Source organism: Mauremys mutica, chromosome 24, assembly GCF_020497125.1.
Source record: "Mauremys mutica isolate MM-2020 ecotype Southern chromosome 24, ASM2049712v1, whole genome shotgun sequence".
NCBI lineage: Eukaryota > Metazoa > Chordata > Testudines > Geoemydidae > Mauremys > Mauremys mutica.
In genome coordinates this window covers 5,485,591-5,503,048 of record NC_059095.1, presented here as the reverse complement: position 1 = coordinate 5,503,048, position 17,458 = coordinate 5,485,591, and the positions used below count along the sequence as shown (strand labels likewise).

Here is a 17,458-nt window from a genome sequence, read left to right as displayed (position 1 = left end):
GGGCAGGAAAGCTAAAGGAAGAGCGAGTGAAGGCCTGTGCGTTGGGAGAGGCTGGCGCTGAAGCCTGGCCCAGCCGTAGCTGCCGGCCACCTGCCTGCTAATGGAGCCCATCTCCCCGTCTGCGGGGGGGGTCACTAGTTCTTTGTGGGGCTGGTGAGCGAAGCTTTCCAAGCTGGGGAACGGGCGCGTTGAACAGCAGCTGTGAAAGCCTTGGCGAGGCGGCGTGGGCGGAAATCAGGCTCCAGCCGCCTCCGCCCCGCCGCAGCAGGCTGAGCGATCACCCAGCGCACCGTGCCATTAGCCGCAGGGCGGAGGCCACCAGCTTGGTTTGGGACGAAGTGGAGGCGGGGAGAGGCAAGCGGGATGGGGCGGCCCAGGGCTCGGCCCCGGGAGGCTGCTAGAGGCTATTCGGGGTGGGGGGAGCCCTACCCGGAGCTGGGTCCAGCAGCTGGCTCGAGCATTGGCCAGACAATGGGATTCAAGGGAGCGGCAGGAGAGCCTGATGGAGCTGGGAGAACGTAGGCCCGGCAGCCCACACGCTGGGGATCCTGCATAGACCCCCCAGAGCTGCTAGCAAGCCAGTAACACTCAGGCAGCAGCCCCGGCCCAAGTCAGAAAGGGGCGTTCCTGCCGGATAGGGGCAGCGGATGCTTTCCCAAGGACGTGTGGTCGGGGGGGGCGCCCTGGGAATCAGGGTGCCTGGGTTCTACTCCCAGCTGGAGGAAGAAAGTGGGTGGGGCTAACGGGTTAAAGCAAAGAGAAGTGGGCCTCAAGCCGCTTGGGTACCATTTGCAGCTCCGGGAGGGGAGTGGCTAGTGGGTAAAGTAGCGCCTGGGGGGGCAGGACTCCTGGGTTCTTTTCCTCCGTACACCACTCACAGCTTCTTGCCGTGCTAGTGGAATTTCCTGCTGGCCGGTTTGCCCAGCTTTACGGTCCCTTTGCACCATGGGAGCTGGCATAACGATGCCACAGCCGTGCCCAGCATGATGCCCGTTGAGTATACAGCCAGCCTAGCCGGTGAGGCCAGGCGAGATGGGGGACTCATGCAGGGGTTGCCTCTCTTCTGAAAGCACAGGCCACATGGCACCATCGGTTCAGATCCCCAATGCAAAAATGTCCCTTTTGAGAAACATTTTCATGCGGCCCAGGGGCAAGTCACAGGCAGAGCGATGAGGGGCAGGGGACGACTCCATCACAGGCAGGAAATTCCCACACTGAGGCAATGGGGTTTTAACAAGGTTTCCAGTCACTTATCTGCCGGCCAACAGACTCTGCCTTCCCCCCGCAACCAGGCGGACGTGGAGAGAGACACAGGTTCAGTCATTTATTTCCTTACAAACACAGCAGGTTCAGCCATCGCCTGACAGATGCATTTACAGTTTGGGGATTGGCTTAGTGTCGGGGTGTCCCCCGCTCCTGGATCCCCGGAGCGGCTCTGCTTCCTTCTAGTGCTCCCACCCTTGCAGAGCGGGGTAAGGAACGGCACAGGTTACATCTCGGCGTCAGTTTCCTACCACGACACCTGTAACTCCCTGCCCCAAGCTCCAGCAGCCACGAAGCTCCCTCAAAGGGGGGGACGCGCCCTGTCTCGCCCGCTGCCGGGGGACCAGGCAGGGCTCCATCCTCGCTGCTCTCCCGGGAAGTTCCCTCGCCAGCCAGAAACGTGGCTGCCCCTGAGAAATGGAAGAGCCCTGAAGGATCAGAGGAGCCCTTGTAATTGCACCAGTAGCAATGTAAGGAATCAAGGCCTGTTATTCCAGTGTGTAATTCCCCTCCCCCGTCCCCCCAGCGTTAGCTCCCCACACCCTCCTCTCCCAGCTAGGACCCCCCATCTCTCTGGCGAGTGTATCTCCCCCTTATGCAACCCCCCCACCCCTCCGCATGCCTCCCATTCACCCACCTGCCTTCCAGCTCACAGCCGTCCCCCTCCCACTGCTCCTGACCAGCGAGCCGCTGTGGCTACAGAAGGCTAAGCAAAGGCCACGGGGTCTCACACAGCTGCTGGCTAGAGCCGGGGGGGGCCCAACATCCATTTCCTGTCCCTCCGCCGTCCCCCGTCCCATCGCCGTCTCCTGCCTGGGCCTCACAGGGGCCCTGCTGCAAAGCCCACTAAGCCAGATGTCGCTAGGCTGCGGATCAGGCCCCCGGCGGGTAAGGGGCGGCCAGCTTGGCTGTGGATTGGGCAGGGGAACCAGGGGAACCGGGGGCCGTTTTTCGCGGGGGGCGAACGACAACGACAAAAGCATCACGAAGACGTCCTCAAACTTTCCCGCGCTATTTAAAAAATCCATAAATAAAAATCCCACCAGCTCAGATCACAGGGCTGGTGCGAAAGCCCCCTGCCCCGCCCCGGTCGCTGTCTCGCCCCAGGGACGGCGAGACGAGAGAGAATATTAAATCAGCGCAATCGGGTCGCCCCCCTCCCAAGCCTGGCGCTCTTCCAAAGCCAGGATCCCGCCTGGGACGCCCGTGCCCTGTACCACGCTTGTGCCAGGAGGGGGCGGTAAAGCGGCAGCAGGACTGAGCAGCCTGGAAGCTGCGGCAAAGCACGGAGGGTTATTTATCAACGTGTCCTCGGCTGATGGGCGGCTAAGGCAGTGCCCCCCCCGGGGAAGCTTTGTCCGTCAGCCTCTTCTGACCGCCCATAGGGAGTCCATGGGGTGAGCTGCAATTGTCCCCAGGCACCTCTGTGAGACTCAGCACAGAGGGCAAGGAGTGGCCAGGCCGGCACTGACACCTGAACAAGAGGCCCCTGAAAAATCTCCGGGCAGCCAGTGAAAAGCCTCTGAGCCCCGGCTAACGCCCCTGCCCCACCGCGCACGCCCCAGGCGTAGCCAGGGAGCTATTTCCAGAGTCCGACAGCGGCCGGAGTTCAGTCACTGGCCGGAAGGGCCCCCCTGCAAATCAAACAGATGGAGGAGGACATGACACGGGACGCCGTCCAGGTAGCCGCTGGCGACTGGATCCGCTGGCTGCCAGCTCCCAGCGAGCGAGGCAGATAAATCCACATGCAAGGCTGGAGACAGTTGCCTCAATTGGTAGCCCAGGACTCCTGGAATCTGCCTTTTCAAAGTCATTCGTTCTCTCCCACCCCACCATCGCAACAGCCGAAACTCACACCCTCCCGGGACCCATCAGCACCTGGTTAACAAATAAATAAACATGGAAAATTCCTCCCCTGGTTGGGCATTGGGAGTCCTGCGAAGGGCTTGTTGTTTTAACACCCCGGAGAAGAACTCTGCGGTCCCTGCGTCTTCTAGTCCACCCCTCCCATCCGGCGCTTGCAACATCTTCTCCACGTGCTGCTCCGCTTTGAGGCTGCTGTAACTAAATCCCCGGAGACCCACCCCCAAAGACGGATGCTCACACCACCCCGGTTCTGGCCTCGTCCCAAAGCAGCAGCACACGGATCGTGCTGATTGTGTCGTTCAGCAGCGGAGACACCCACGGAGGCAGGTTCCCCGCTCTGGACAGCTGCCCTGGGTCGGGGCAGGTGGGGTGGAAGCTGGGGGGGGCAGGGGAGAGGGGGAGGGAATTACTCCTTAAATCTCCGGTTGGCTTGGATTTTCTTGTAGTAGTTTTCTGCCTCGTGGTCCGTGTGTCCGTCCTTCTCGCTGACCGTCAGGCTGGCAGGCTTCCTCCGCAGGGTGGACTCCCGGCTGGCAGGGCCTAGCACGTTTTCCAGGCCACCCTCGCCCCGCTCCGCCGCCCCGCCCCCTCCCGGCGCCACGTTGATGGTGGCCACGCTGCCGTAGCGCGGCTCGTCCTGCTCGATGTCGCTGACGGAGGAGCCCGGGGAGACGCCGGCGCTCCTGGTGGGCCGGAAGCCCCGGTAATCCTTGCCCATCTCGTTCAGCTCATAGGCGTCCTGCCCGTCCGAGCCTTTCTGGGCCACCTTCCACTCCCAGGGCCCGTTGCCGGAGGAGAGGTGCACCACGGGGTGGTGCGGGGCATGGGCGTCGATGGTGACGATGCTGGAGCTGTCCCGCTCTGATGGCGAGCGGTACTGGGAGGAGTCGGAGCTGGTGGAGGACGAGGAGGTCTCCGAGTGCTTGGGGGTGACCGACACCAGGCCCTGCTGCTTGGACATGGCGATGACCTGCATGAGCCGAGGCGGGTTGGCCACCCGCTGGCCTGCCCCCTTCTCCGCCATCATCATCCACTTGGCCCGCACGGCCGAGCTGCTGTTGGGGGAGATGTTGGCGGTGCCTTGGCTCTCCTCGGGGATGTGAACCAGCTGGGACGCCCCCGGCCGGGGCTGGATGAGAACCCGGGGCCCCATGGCGGCCCGTTCGGCCGTGCGGGCCTGCACCGTCGGGTAGAGCGAGGGGGGAACGTGCTCCTCTTCATCCGCGCCCACCGAGTCTGAGCCGGCCCTCGCGTGCCCACTGGCCTCCTCGGCCAGCGTCATGCTGCGGCCTTCCAGGGATTTCTGCTTCCACTCGGTGATGAGCTGCTTGGAGCGGGAGGCGTCCACGGGGACGTGGATGGTCATGTGGCGCCGGGCGGGGTCGTCCATGGAGGGGGTGTTGACCCGGGGCAGGGTGTTGCTGAAGGTGACCATGTTCTCTTTGCCCATGGGGCTGCGGGGGGCCAGCAGGTCCACGTCCACGCTGGCCCGTTTCAGGCTGCCCAGCGAGTTCTTCTCCCGCTGGACCTGGCGGTTCACCCCGTCCAGCCGGGTCTGGGGGTTGAGCTCGTCCGTGCTGACGGATTTGTTCTGGTGATACACCGAGTCGTGGCCGCGCTGGGTCAGCGCCCGCAGGGCGTCCTTGGCCGGGGGGTTGGCCGGGACCCTCTCCGTCGGCGCTTGGAAGTTGCCCACCGCGTGGTACGCCTGAGGGGGCGAGAAAGGCCGGGGTCAGGGGTCAGCAGCCACCCAGTCACAGGCGGGCGCCTGCCGGCTCCCCACGTCTAGGAAGCTTCCGTCGCTCCTGATGCCAACCCCTGGGGGGAGACGCAAAGGCCCTTCCTCTCCGCGGGGGCTCTAAGCTCAGCGCCCTGAGCCGGGCTCCCGCCCCCTGGGGGCGTGAACTCACCAGGTAGGCCGCGATCCCAGAGCCGATGAGGAAGCCCACGTAGACGTCGATGGGGTGGCTGCGGTACTGGGTGATCTGGGTCAAGCCGCAGACGCCGGCGGCGATGGCGAAGGCGAAGACCAGGATGGGCTTCAGGAGCTTGGTGCTGTCCGAGATGATGGAGTTGAAATACATCTGGCCAAAGGAGGGGAGAGCGGGGGCCTGTCAGAGCCACAGGCCGAGCGCTGGCCCTGCAAATGCACGGGGCTGGCTGGGCATGAGACCTCCCGTGTTGGTGGGTGACCCCCTCCCTGCATGGACTGCCCAGGCCTTTCTGGTTTGTCGGCTAGTCCCAGGAGGGTGAGGCTTACGTTAGCTGCATGCAGTTTTGCGTGTGTGTGTGTGTGTGTGTGTGTGTGAGAGCGAGCGAGCAAAGCAATCTGTGTGTCTGCACACATGGGTGCGTGTTGAGGGGGCATCTGATTGTGTCGGGGGGCACCGTAGCTGTGTTTGCATTTGCATAAGGCAGGGAGCTGTGTGCACGTATCCCTGCGTGTGCAGGGGTACGTGGGGGGAGGAGCATGGGCTGGGGGGGCACCAAAAGGTGTTTGCGTGTGTGTGGAGCAGCACGTGTGTGTTGGCGTGTGTGTGTGCACAGTGAGGTGGCTTGCCTGGGGAAGGCGCTGTGCGGGGGCATGCGTGAGGGACTGAGCTGGAAGCATGAGGCATGCGTGTGCCTGCGGGCTCCACATACTTGCTTGCATCAGCCCTCGGTTGCAAGTCGGGGAGATAAGGAGACAGGCAGGTGAACTCACCGACACGTAGACAGCGGCGAAAGCTGAGAGCGTTGCATGCTGGGACGGGAAGGTCTTCCTGCAAAAAGGAAACAGGACAGCTCGAGCAGCCTGGGCTAGTGCTGGCAGGGACTTGGCTGCGGCACGGTGGGCGGCCAGATCCCAGCATGGCACATGCAGCAGGGCCCGGCAGGGGGGCGGGTGAGAAGAGACAGCCTTGGGCTCCCTTCCTTTGGGACCGTCGGGGGCAGAGTCCCTCAAGCCGAGCCCTTTGGCCCTGGACTGCATGGGACGTACCTGGCAGAGAGAATCGCATTCTGGTCCTGGCCTGAGCAGATGTCCTGGGTGATGTAAGGGTTGGAGTCACAGGAGATCCCCAGCAGGGTGTAGTTGGGCTTGCAGACCGTCAGGAAAAAGGGGGCGTGGTAGCCAGTGGCCAGCTGGATCACGTCGGTCACCAGGGCGGTGGCACAGAGTCCGAACACGTGGACCCCTGGGGGCATCATCAGCGGGTCACGGGTTAGAGCCTTGGCCACCGGGAAGTCACAGATGTTCCTCTGTCCCCTCCCACCTGCCTCTCCCCCCAGTCCCTCTGTCCACCTCCCCAATCCCCCTCCCACCTGCCTCGCCCCCCAGTCCCTCTGTCCACCTCCCCAATCCCCCTCCCACCTGCCTCGCCCCCCAGTCCCTCTGTCCACCTCCCAATCCCCTCCCACCTGCCTCTCCCCCCAGTCCCTCTGTCCACCTCCCCAATCCCCCTCCCACCTGCCTCGCCCCCCAGTCCCTCTGTCCACCTCCCCAATCCCCCTCCCACCTGCCTCGCCCCCCAGTCCCTCTGTCCACCTCCCCAATCCCCCTCCCACCTGCCTCGCCCCTCCCAGGTTTGGGCCAAAGCCAGGTCTGGAAGCGCCACAGGGCAATGAACATTTTCCATTTCCACAGCACTTGTGCTCCCCAAGCGCGGCGCAGGCTAGAACCCCAGTGAAATGCAGCCACCTCTGGGATGGTGGCCACAGAGCCTACAGCATGAGAGCAGTGGAGCAGGCCCATGACGGGGAGAGAGGCCAAGGGCATCCATGCGGCAGGGGCAACCAGAGAGGCACTAAGGCAGAGGATGAACGTGGGGCTTTGGAGCCTGCAGTGATCTCTGGGCTGCTGCATGTCACGCTCCAAGCTGCACGTGCTTCCCATGCAGGCTCCTCCGTCGCCGCCCCATCTTCACCCAAGCCCGGGGCAGCTTCAGAAGGAGGATCCCCCCCCCCCCCCCCGGATACAAAGAACTGAAAGGCTCCAGGCCAGGACTGTGGCAAAACCTACCCACAAACCTTACAGTCCTGCGCAGGAAGGAGTTGAAGTTGCAACCGCCTGCGTTGATGCTCCCCTCCGACCCGCTGCGCCCCTTCAGCTTGGACTGCAGGCAGTAGATGATGCCTTCCCCAACCATGATCTGGGGGGAAGAGCAGAACTCAGCGTGGGCCACGCAGGCTTGTTGGCAAGTCAGAGCGAGGCGTATAAATGTAGAGGTTTTGGCACAGGGGCAGGTCCTCCCCTCTCCCAGCAGGGGGTGCTGTAGGGAGCAGGGCAGGAGTGGTGTGGGGAGCTCCCAGGAACTCCAGTCCTGACCTCTCCCAGCAGGGGGGCGCTGTAGGGAGCGGGGCAGGAGTGGTGTGGGGAGCTCCCAGGAACTCCAGTCCTGACCTCTCCCAGCAGGGGGCGCTGTAGGGAGCGGGGCAGGAGTGGTGGGGGGAGCTCCCAGGAACTCCAGTCCTGACCTCTCCCAGCAGGGGGCGCTGTAGGGCAGGAGCACTGGAGGGGAGCTCCCAACTACTCCAGTTCCCACACAACACACATCCCCCTCCCGCATACTCGACCACTGTCCTATCGTGCCAGGTGGCTGGTGCACAGGGGCCCTGAAACCTGGCCCAGCTTTGCATTGTCTCTGCGAGAGCCCCAGGGGCCGGGGCTGCTCTGGGCAGGGGGCATCGGGGCGGAGGGGCCTTTGAAGAAGGGGCACAAGTTTGGGCTGCCGTAGCCTGTGCCTGGGGCTGTACGGGCCCCTGCAGTCTCTGAAGAAGGGAGGTGAAATCAGGGCCGGGTGGAATCTGCCCACCCCCCTCTGCCTTCCCTCACCTGCTTGTCCCAGCCCTCCCGGCCCAGGCAGAAAGAGAAGCCCCCCCGGGCTTGGCGCCGGCTACGTACCGAGGCCGCGGGAGCAGCGAAGGCCAGGCTGAGAAGCATCAGCAGAGGAATCATCTCCTCGTTGGTCTCCACGTAAGGCATGGACAGGGCCCGGTCGTAGCACTGGAACCCCACCTTGGCTGGCTTGAAGAGGTCGGTCAGCTCCAGGAAATACAGCGTCACGATGGAGGAAGCCACGATCGGGAGCTGGGCGAGGGGCAGGAAGGAGGCAAGCAAAGAGGTGAGTCAGGAGCATGGTCCCATGGGCTCAGTTTCATCCCCCTGCCACGCTACAGACCTGCCTTCAAGGGCCTCAGGGTGCCATCACCCTCTAAGGCAAGTCAGGGGTGTCACTGTAATCGCTGCCTTTTCCAGCACTGGGAATAGAACCCAGGCGTCCTGACTCCCAGTCACCCCCGCGCCAGGCGTCCTGACTCCCAGTCACCCCCGCGACCACACTCCCCTCATATAGCTGGGAATAGAACCCAGGCGTCCTGACTCCCAGTCACCCCCACGACCACACTCCCCTCCTACAGCTGGGAATAGAACCCAGGCGTCCTGACTCCCAGTCACCCCCAAGACCACACTCCCCTCCTATAGCTGGGAATAGGACCCAGGCGTCCTGACTCCCAGACACCTCTGCTCTAACCACTGGACTGTCTCTTTCCTATGTGTCCGTACAGCACCTGTCACAACCAGGCTCGTCTCTAGGGGCTGCAGTGGAAATGTTAAGCAGACCCTCTGCCTCATTCATTCCTCCCCCTGGGCCTAGCGTCTCTGCCCATCCACCGACCCCACTCAAACCTGGCCCAGAGGGGCTTGAGGGGCAGAGCTTGTCAGGCCTCATGTACCGATCCCTCTCCCCCTGCCCACAAGGCCTGCGGTCCATTTTGTGGTGAGCGTCTCCATGGGAGAGATTTTATCGGAGCGCGAGACACAGAGAGGAAACCTGCAGCTCTGCCGCCCTGGGAGCACTCATGACATGCAGCCACACGCCTCAGTTCTCAGTGACACTCAGGCCACATTGGGCCCCTCTGGCAGAGTCAAAGGGCTTAAGGTGGGTGGAAACAGCTTCCTGAGAATGGCCCTGCCAGGGGTCTCCCTGATCAGTGCAGGGCTGGCACAAGGGCTCTTCTTGCACCCAACCCCAAGACAGAGGATTGCTGGGGGTGTGGCCAGGGCACACTGCACTATGGGTATTCTCTGTTTGCTGGGAGTCATAGGAAGCAGAGTGCAAGATAGAGCAGCCACAGGGCTGCTCTAACTTAAACCATGAGTTGAGCAGACCCATCCACCGCCTCAAAGTAAAGGAAGGACAAAGGTAGATTAAAGCCACCTTAACCCTCCTCCATCCAGGCCCCATGCACAGGAAAGGAGTAACTGAGAGACAGCCCCAGAAACGGAATCAGCTCCAGCCGTGTAAATCGATTCATTCCCCCATCCTCAGCCCCTGCAGGGCTCGGCTGGCTCCTGCCAGAGCATCTCACATTCCGCTGACACTCAGCTCCCGCCTTGCTGCAGGGACGTGGCGCGAAAGGCAGCGCCCGCCCCCTCCCTGCTGTGCTCTGGGTCCCCTTGGAAAGCCTCTACCCACCTCCACAAAGTAGAAGCACGGAAGGAGCGTCATGCTGTCCTTGGGGGCTTTGGACTTCTCTTTCGTGGAGATCATGGTGTCGGCTCAGGGGGCAAGCGACGGGGGCTCGCCTGGGTCACTCTAGACAACGAGACACGCGGCAAGGGTTAGTTTAGTGGCACTCAAGGGGGGCGGGAGCGCTGTCTGGGGGGTGGGGGGAGATCATCGTTACCCCAGGACCAACCCAGCACTGGAGCGAGCAGGGCAGGAGCGCTGACTGGGGTGGGGACTCCCGGCAACTCCAGTCCCAGCCTCTCCCAGCAGGAGGCACTGGAGGGAACGGCACATGAATGCTGGGTGTATGGAGGGATCCAGAAACCTCATACCCAGCCTCACCCGCGTTGCCCCCGTGTCCAGGCTCCGCATTCCCCTTCCCGCTTACCCCTTGTCTCATGCCCACCCCACCCAGCCTGTGGCAATAACACCTACTCCCCGCTTTCCTCCCCAGGCTGAGCTGTCAGCGTGATCCCCAGCCCGGGCTTGGTCTGCCCAGCACGGGGGAGTCGCGCTCTGTAACAGACCGGAGGCGGGACAGGGGTGGGGAGTCACGTGGCAATCGAGGGGTGAGGGGGAAGGACCCCGGCGTGGGGCTGACGTGGGATTTAAACGGCTCACTCTGGGGATGCTGGAAAAGGAGGGTGGGGGTGGGGGGGGTGAGGGCAGCAGGCAGGCAGGGCGGGTGATTACTAGAGAGAAGGGTAAAACAAGGGGAGCCTTGAATCCCTCATCCCGGCCCGAGGAGGGGGCGCTGGGGGGAAGCCCAGGGCCTGGCTGCACCTCTTTGCAGGGAGTCCTGCTCTGCCCATTCTCCAGATCCCTGCAAGACACTGATGCTGCAGCAGGTTGCAGCTTGGCCAGGCTATCTATTAAAAATGCCAACGGGGGTGAGGTGGGGGGGGTTGCAGGTGAGGTCTGAGTCCCCCCCCCTTGCTCCCCAACCCTGCCAGAGCCCGGCGGGGCAGGGCTGAGGCTCCTACCTGCAGCCCGTGGAAGGGTCCCCGCTTGCACTGCAGCCCGTGGGCTATACGCGGGAGGGGCGCCCCCTAGCGCCCCCCACCTCCCCGTCGTGCCAGCCCCAGCCCCGGATCCCAAGGAACAAAACGCCCGGGTGCCGCGGCGCGGGATCGCGACAGGAGCCAGGCTCCGTGGGGCGGGGGGCGGGTCCCCCACGCGGGTGACAGGCTGCGCCTTCCCATCGGAGCCAGCGCGCGCGGGGGGGGGGGTGATTGACCCTGCCAAGCTGCCCCCCCCACAGCCGCTACCCAACCCCCCACCCCCCACGCGATCCACGCCCCCAAACTTTCCCCAAGTCCTGCCCGAGGGAAGCGGACCCGGTGCTGGGACGGGGGGGGGGGCGCACCCCGGCTCGGGGGAGGGGGTTGGGGCGGGGGCCAGCCCCACCCGAGCGCCCAGGGCTCTGAGCCGCGGGACCCGCTGGCCTGGGGATGGGGGGGGGGTCTGTGCCACACCCGCCCCCCCGCCGGGCTGCAGCAGAGGGCGGCTCCAGCCCTTTGTCCGGCCGCCGGGGCGGGGAAGCGCCCGGAGCCAGCAGGTGCCCGCCCCGCCCCGGCCACTCACCTCGCCGCGGCCCGGACAAAGGGGGGCTCGGGGCAGCTCCTGCCCCCGCGCGTCCCGCCCGCGGCCGCCGCGATCCCCGCGGGGCTGGAGCCGCTCGGGCGCCCGGGCTGGCGGCTGCGGCTGCTGCTGCGAGCGCGCACAAAGCCGGGGGGGGGGTCGGGCTGAATTGGGGCGGGGGGAGCGAGCGTGTGCGCGCGGCTCGGCTCGGCTCCTGCCCGTTTCCATGGCGAGCCCGGGGCAGCGAAACAAAGGAGCGGGCGGAGAGGAGCCGGGGGCGGGGGTTGCAATCAGCGCCCCCCCCCCCCGCCATGCAGCTCTGCGGGTGGGGGGCTGGTACCTGCCCCCCGTAAGGGGGGGGTGGCTTAGCCCCCCCTCCCCAGCACCTGCTTGCAGGGCGGGACGGATCGTGCGCCCCCCCCTTCTCCCCACCCCGTGCATCCCGCAGCTGGAGATCGGGGACTCGGGCCCAGCCCTCTCCTGGCCAAGGCGACCAGATGTCCCGATTTTATAGGTACAGACCCGATTTTTGGGTCTTTTTCTTATATAGGCTCCTATTACCCCCCTCCCCATTTTTCACACTTGCTGTCTCGTCGCCCTACGGGGGGTGTGGGGGGGAAGCCATGCGGGGGGCTTTGCGAGCTGCCTGGCACACGTCGGCCTCCCCTCCCTGAACCCACCCCGGCTGGAAATCCCAGCCCCGCGGAGCTAGATCCAGTCACACCCACAGCTGGTGCTCCTGGGAAGCAGCAAGCGGATCTGGGTTCCCAACACACCTCCCCCAGCTGCCAGGACCCACTCCTGGGCCACTGGATCTTGGTCCCTCTGTGGAGCGTGGAGGGGCGGCTCTAGGAATCCTGCCGCCCCAAGCAGGGCGGCGCGCCGCGGGGCGCGCTCTGGCGGTCGCCGGTCCCGCGGCTCCGGGGGACCTCTTGCAGACGTGCCTGTGGAGGTTCCGCTGGTCCCGCAGCTCCGGTGGAGCATCCGCTGGCGTGCCTGCGGGAGGTCCACCGGAGCTGCGACAGCAGCGGACCCTCCGCAGTCATGCCTGCGGCAGGTCCACCTGTCCCGCGGCTCCGGTGGACCTCCCGCAGGCATGACTGCTGAAGGTCCGCCGGAGCCGCCTGCCACCCTGCCGGCAAAATGCCGCCCCAAACGCGCGCTTGGCACGCTGGGGTCTAGAGCCGGCCCTGGGAGCGTGTCAGGGCCCAGGGCCGGCTGGGAGTGTGTGGAGACCCACCACCAAAATCACTTCACGTAAGAACCCCTGGGTGGCCCTCAGCTGGGATCAGCCCTTGGCCACGGTTGTGTCTTTTGCGCTTTACACAACAAGGATGGTATGGAGAAACCAGACAGGCGGAGCTTTGCCCAGGTCGCCACGTTCCCGGGACACCAGCATGCCTGGCCTCGCGGCGTGCGCTTCTCTAACATGGAACACGGTGGGCACCACTAGAAGGTTCACAAGCTACTTAAAGGGAGGCTGCACCGTTCCTATAAGTCACCGTCCCCACCTGGGCTGGAGCCGAAGGTTTCAGAGGCCACTGTCCCCAGCTCTCCCATGGAAACCAGAACCGCGGGACAGCATGGTCTCTTCATGACCACAGACACCAGCCAGATTGCCATTTCCATGTCAAATCCCAGCTCAGACCCCCACCAAGGAGTCGGCGCCTGGAGTGAGTTTGTCCATTCTCAGCCGGCTCCATGTTCGCTCAGCCATCAGCCCATCTCTGTCTGCGGCATTTCAGCCCCCCTGCTGTCCCCTCCAGCAAAGCCTGGCAGGGCCATGTTTACTGGGTACCATTAGTTCCCAGAGAGGGGCCCTGGAATCCTTTGCACTGGCTGTTATGATGCCACCTTCAAAGCACCTGCTGGTGCAGATGATTGCAGGAAGCTGCTCACGGCACATGACACCTGGAGGTAGCGGTGGCACAAGCAGGGCACCTGGTGGAAGCGGCGCAATGGTGAGCCAAAGCCTGTTCTTGCCCCAATCCACCCACAGCTGCCCCCCCAGGGGACCCTCCCCACAGATCAGCAGCACCCAGCAAGGAAAATGCCAGGTCTGGATCCGAGCCCCTCCTCACACCAAAGTGGGACTCCCTCCTGGCATCTGGCCCTGGTACCTGCCTGACCATCCCGGAGGAGAGCGCTGAATGAGGAGACCCCTTCGCAGGAAGCGCCGCGGCCCTGAGGGAGGGTGGGAACTTCAGCAGCGTGACTGGCATCGCAAAATCCTCTGGCCCGGTTACCTAGCAACACGGAGGCTGCCTGAGCCTGTGTCTGGGGATGCTCGCATCCTAGCTCCCTTGCTGGGCGGGGCAAGCTGCAGCTTCCCTAGGGCCTGTTCAGCCTGGCACAGAGACTGTGGGGCAGACGCCTCCATCCCAGCCCCTCTTCCTCACTAGAGCTCAGCGGGGCCTCCACAGCAGCTAGGAGACGGGCAGCTAGGAAGGGACCGGAGTTGGGCTCTGGATCCAGATCCAGAACATCACGAAGTTCAGGGGCGCGGGGGTTTAAGGCCTGATTCTGACTCTGTTCTCTCTAAAATCTCAGGCCCCATGTTCTGACCTTCCCTTGCCAGGACTGAGCTGCGGAAGAACTAGGTTATGGGATCTCTACCTAGGATCAGCGCCCGCCCACGGGGATCTGTGTGCTGGTGCCGAACCCAGCTCTGCCTTCCCGAGACCAAAGGCAGGATTGCTCCCTCTTTTTAGTAACGCTTTGCCCTTCTAGAGCATCTTTCATCCAAGGATCCCAAAGAGCTTTATAAATATTGGCTTTCTAGGCCTTGCGAGCCTCCCATGTGGTGGGTTGGTATCATCATCCTTATTTTATAGATGGGGAAACTGAGGCATAGAGCAATGAAGTGATCCACACACAAGGCCACACAGTGAGTCAGTGATGGCACAGAATCCAGGAGTCCTGTTGCCCAGCTTCCTAGTCCAACCCGTCGATCAAAGTCTCCCCCCACAGCTGGGAATAAAACCAAGGTATCATGAATCCCAATCCCCTCTCTAAGTACTGGGGACCGAGACGTGGAAACCCCATAACCCTGAGGTTCGTAAAGTTCCCATCCCAGCATGGAATGGGGAGATCTCAGCTCTGAGACCCCTGCCTCGAGGGCAGCCCCGGGTGGGAATGCGGTAATCAGCAGGAACAGCCCAGCATTGGTAGCTGAGGAAAGCTGGTTTGCCCTGGCTAGCAGCTGCCTCCCCTGAGCCCTGGCCTTTCACCGCCAGCAGCAGCTGTGTGTCATTTGAACACTGCACCCCTCTTGCTTTCCTTGCTGATCTGATGGGCTTAGTTCCTAACCTCCCTCCTTCCATTGCTGCAGGCTCTTTGCCTGTCAAGTAACCAAGCTGCAAATCTCCCCTGCTCCTCCCCTGGTGCAATTACTCTCACTGTGCTCAGGCTGCTCCTAGCTTCCCGGATTCCCTTCCTTATCTGCCAGCAGTTGCACTGGGGAAGCACTGACAGGCCCGTAGGCATTTATCCAGGCAAAACATGTCTCAGCTGGAACCTGGGAAAAGGGTCTGAACAAAAGGATCCTGCCAAGTCAGCCTACGATTCACTCTCCCCCGCTCCGCCAGCCCGTGGGTCGATGCTGTTTGACTGCAGCTCAGTTTAGGCCCAGGGGTGGGTTTCAGAACCTAGACTCCAACCCGAGCCACCTTGGGTTAGGACCTCATCAGCTGTCTTCATTCCATTTAAATCCCAAATCACTGAAATCCCATTAGATTCCTGTTAGAATCCATTTCACTGAAATGTCATTAGCATTATTGACAGAAATGAGCCGTTCTCACAAGCCATGGCTGAACCAGAAACGTACAGCCCTCCTCCCAGCTTTGTCTCCACCCCCGAGGCAGGAGTCATAAGAACGGCTGGACTGGATCAGCCCAAAGGTCCATCTAGCCCAGTATCCTGTCTGCAGACAGTGGCCAGTGCCAGGTGCCCCAGAGGGAGCGAACAGAACAGGGAATCATCAAGTGATCCATCCCCTGTCGCCCATTCCCAGCTTCTGGCAAAAGAGATTCTGGATACTGTAAGAGTTGGTTCTGCCTCTGCACCTTCTTCCACTGCCCTTGCTGGGAACCAATGTGCCCTGTAAACGGTGCCCACGCACTGGGGGAGCGGTGGAGGTGAAAGTGGGATGTAGGGGGTGGGATTTGCTGCGACACCCAGGATTAGGCTGGGGAGCAGGTAGGAACCGGCGTGGTCAGGCCAGATCCTGGAACAGCTACCCCTGGCGGCTGGCAAGGGAGCCGCAAGCTGCTGACCTCCCCCGCACCCCACCCCACCCCTTCTCCGCCTGGAGACAGCTCCCTGCCCCTCACCATGTCTCAGTAGCTCCCCCTGCAGAGCACCCCCCTTGTATCCCTTCGCCCCCCATGCAAAGTGAGCTTCCCCACCCTCTGATTGTTGAGCAACTGTTAAGTGTGAGCAGCTGACTCGAGTGATGCAATAAGAACCTCTGCCAAAGCCGAGCCTGACAAAAAGCGGGATGTGACGCGCTCTGTAATCAGAACATTGGCGGGCTGGGCTGGGCTACAGGCTTGCAGGGGGTTGGAGCCTGACCTGGCTCCGTTTGGCTTTTGTGTGTTGTAAACCTAGAATTTAGTTTGTTCCACGGGGGGTGAGCGGGACGGGAGAGGAGTCCTGGGATAGGTTATTGTTATTCTTTGGCTTCCCATAGCACCTGTGAGCCCCAGTTGTGGACCACAGCCCCACTGTGCTAGGTGCTGCACAGACCCAGAACTACAGCCGCTGCTAGACAACGTGTGAGCGAGTTCGGTAGGAAAGATCACGCCTCTCATCAAAGGTTTCAGACATTTAAGACTTAGTCACGCGGGAGCCAAGTTAAACAAACAGGCGGGACTGGGACTCAGGGGACCTGGTTTTGTTCCTGGTTCTACCACTCGCTGACCTTGGGCAAGTGACCGCCCTGCCCCGTGCCTCAGTTTCCCCAGCTGTAAAATGGGGATAATGATACTGGCCTCCTTTGTAAAGTGCTTTGAGATCAACAGATGAGAAGAGAGAGGATTAATTACTATTATTAGCATTGGCATCACAGCCTTCACCCTAGGGAAATCAGCGCAAGACTTGCCCAAGGAAACCAGGCAAACCAGAGAGGCTTTCTGTGTGCAGGGAAGGTTTCTAAAGAACACTGCTGTCACCTCCGCTCATGTGAGGAACAAACCCGGCACTCCACCCTCAGCTCTGTTTATCAAGGGCTGGGGGGTTTGCCATGAGTCATGTTAGCTGAGTGAATTGCCAGGACTAGACTAGCATTATGGGGCTGCGGGTCAGGACGGAGGGGCATTGGCAGAGCGGTGCGTGGGGAGCCCAGGGCTGGGATAGCAAACAGACAGGCCTAGCTGCTCAAAGCTAAGCCGAGCCACAGTCTCTCTCTCACCCCCCGTCTTTCGGCCAGGCTGAGCTGTTCACAACCCAAAGGGGGTGGGTAAAGGCGGCTTTAAGACAGCTTTGGGGCCTGTCTAATTGCCAGCCTATATTAAAACCAGTTCAGAGCTGTTCCAATTTACACTCCTAACCTCAAGGGGCTGTTCTGGCAGCGTAGGGATTGTCCCAGCCATGCCCCCTGTCTCCTGGGAGCTCCCCCTATGCTGTGGGGGGGAAGCTGCAAGGGAGAATAATGTATGCGGGCTCTGCACCCCAGAAGCACTGTCATGGGGAGGGGGAATCCTCAGGAGGCCAGATCCCATAGCTTCACGGCTCCTTTATACTACCAGGATCTGGCTCATAACCTTTACAGGAACAACAGTGCACAGAGCAGGCGTGACCCTAAACTCGCACTGAAACTGACTTCAGCAGATTTCCTCCTGTATTACACAACCATCAATGAGCAAAGAGCCAGGTTCCCTTGATAGTCACCCTCCATCCTTCCTCTTTGAACAGCCCCGTTCTGGGAATTTCTCTATCACACAGATCCACATCAGAGCCTCCTCTGCAGAGTACTTTGAAACCCTTACATGAGAGGGGCTAGTAACGAGAGTGTCTTACATCCAAGTGTGAAGCAGGTTTCACTGGTCTGCTCTCAGGTGAGGCCCCCACGAGAATCTAGTATTCTATGGTATTGCAACTTTTTTTTATGGAAGAGGCCTCCAAAATTGCTTTGCCCCAGGCCTCCTGAATCCTCTGGGTGGCCCTGGGTGAGGCCAGGCTGAGACGGTAGCCAACCCAGCTCCAATATTTGGGTTGCAAGCGCTTCCTGTTCATTTACAAACAATTGTTTCTACTCGGCT

The 17,458-nt window shown here is 62.1% G+C and overlaps 1 protein-coding gene across 4 annotated transcripts in view; it reads right to left on the bottom strand.

Moving 5' to 3' along the window:
- Window positions 1–1,905: 1,905 nt before the first annotated feature.
- Window positions 1,906–17,458, bottom strand: part of PLPPR3 (phospholipid phosphatase related 3) — a 33,537-nt gene continuing 17,984 nt past the window's right edge. Inside the window, exons 4-11 of one of the 4 annotated variants that reach the window (XM_044998809.1) lie at window positions 13,323–13,444; window positions 9,585–9,704; window positions 8,012–8,197; window positions 7,130–7,259; window positions 6,110–6,305; window positions 5,834–5,891; window positions 5,040–5,213; window positions 1,906–4,837 (exon numbers count right to left, since the gene is read on the bottom strand). In XM_044998809.1, coding sequence (XP_044854744.1) covers window positions 3,536–4,837; window positions 5,040–5,213; window positions 5,834–5,891; window positions 6,110–6,305; window positions 7,130–7,259; window positions 8,012–8,197; window positions 9,585–9,659 — 2,121 coding nt within the window. In that variant the 5' untranslated portion in view covers window positions 9,660–9,704; window positions 13,323–13,444 and the 3' untranslated portion in view covers window positions 1,906–3,535. Of the gene's footprint in view, window positions 4,838–5,039; window positions 5,214–5,833; window positions 5,892–6,109; window positions 6,306–7,129; window positions 7,260–8,011; window positions 8,198–9,584; window positions 9,705–10,600; window positions 10,617–11,201; window positions 11,325–13,322; window positions 13,445–17,458 lie in introns of those variants that run through there. The other 3 variants (XM_044998811.1, XM_044998812.1, XM_044998810.1) reach the window with 3 other exon arrangements.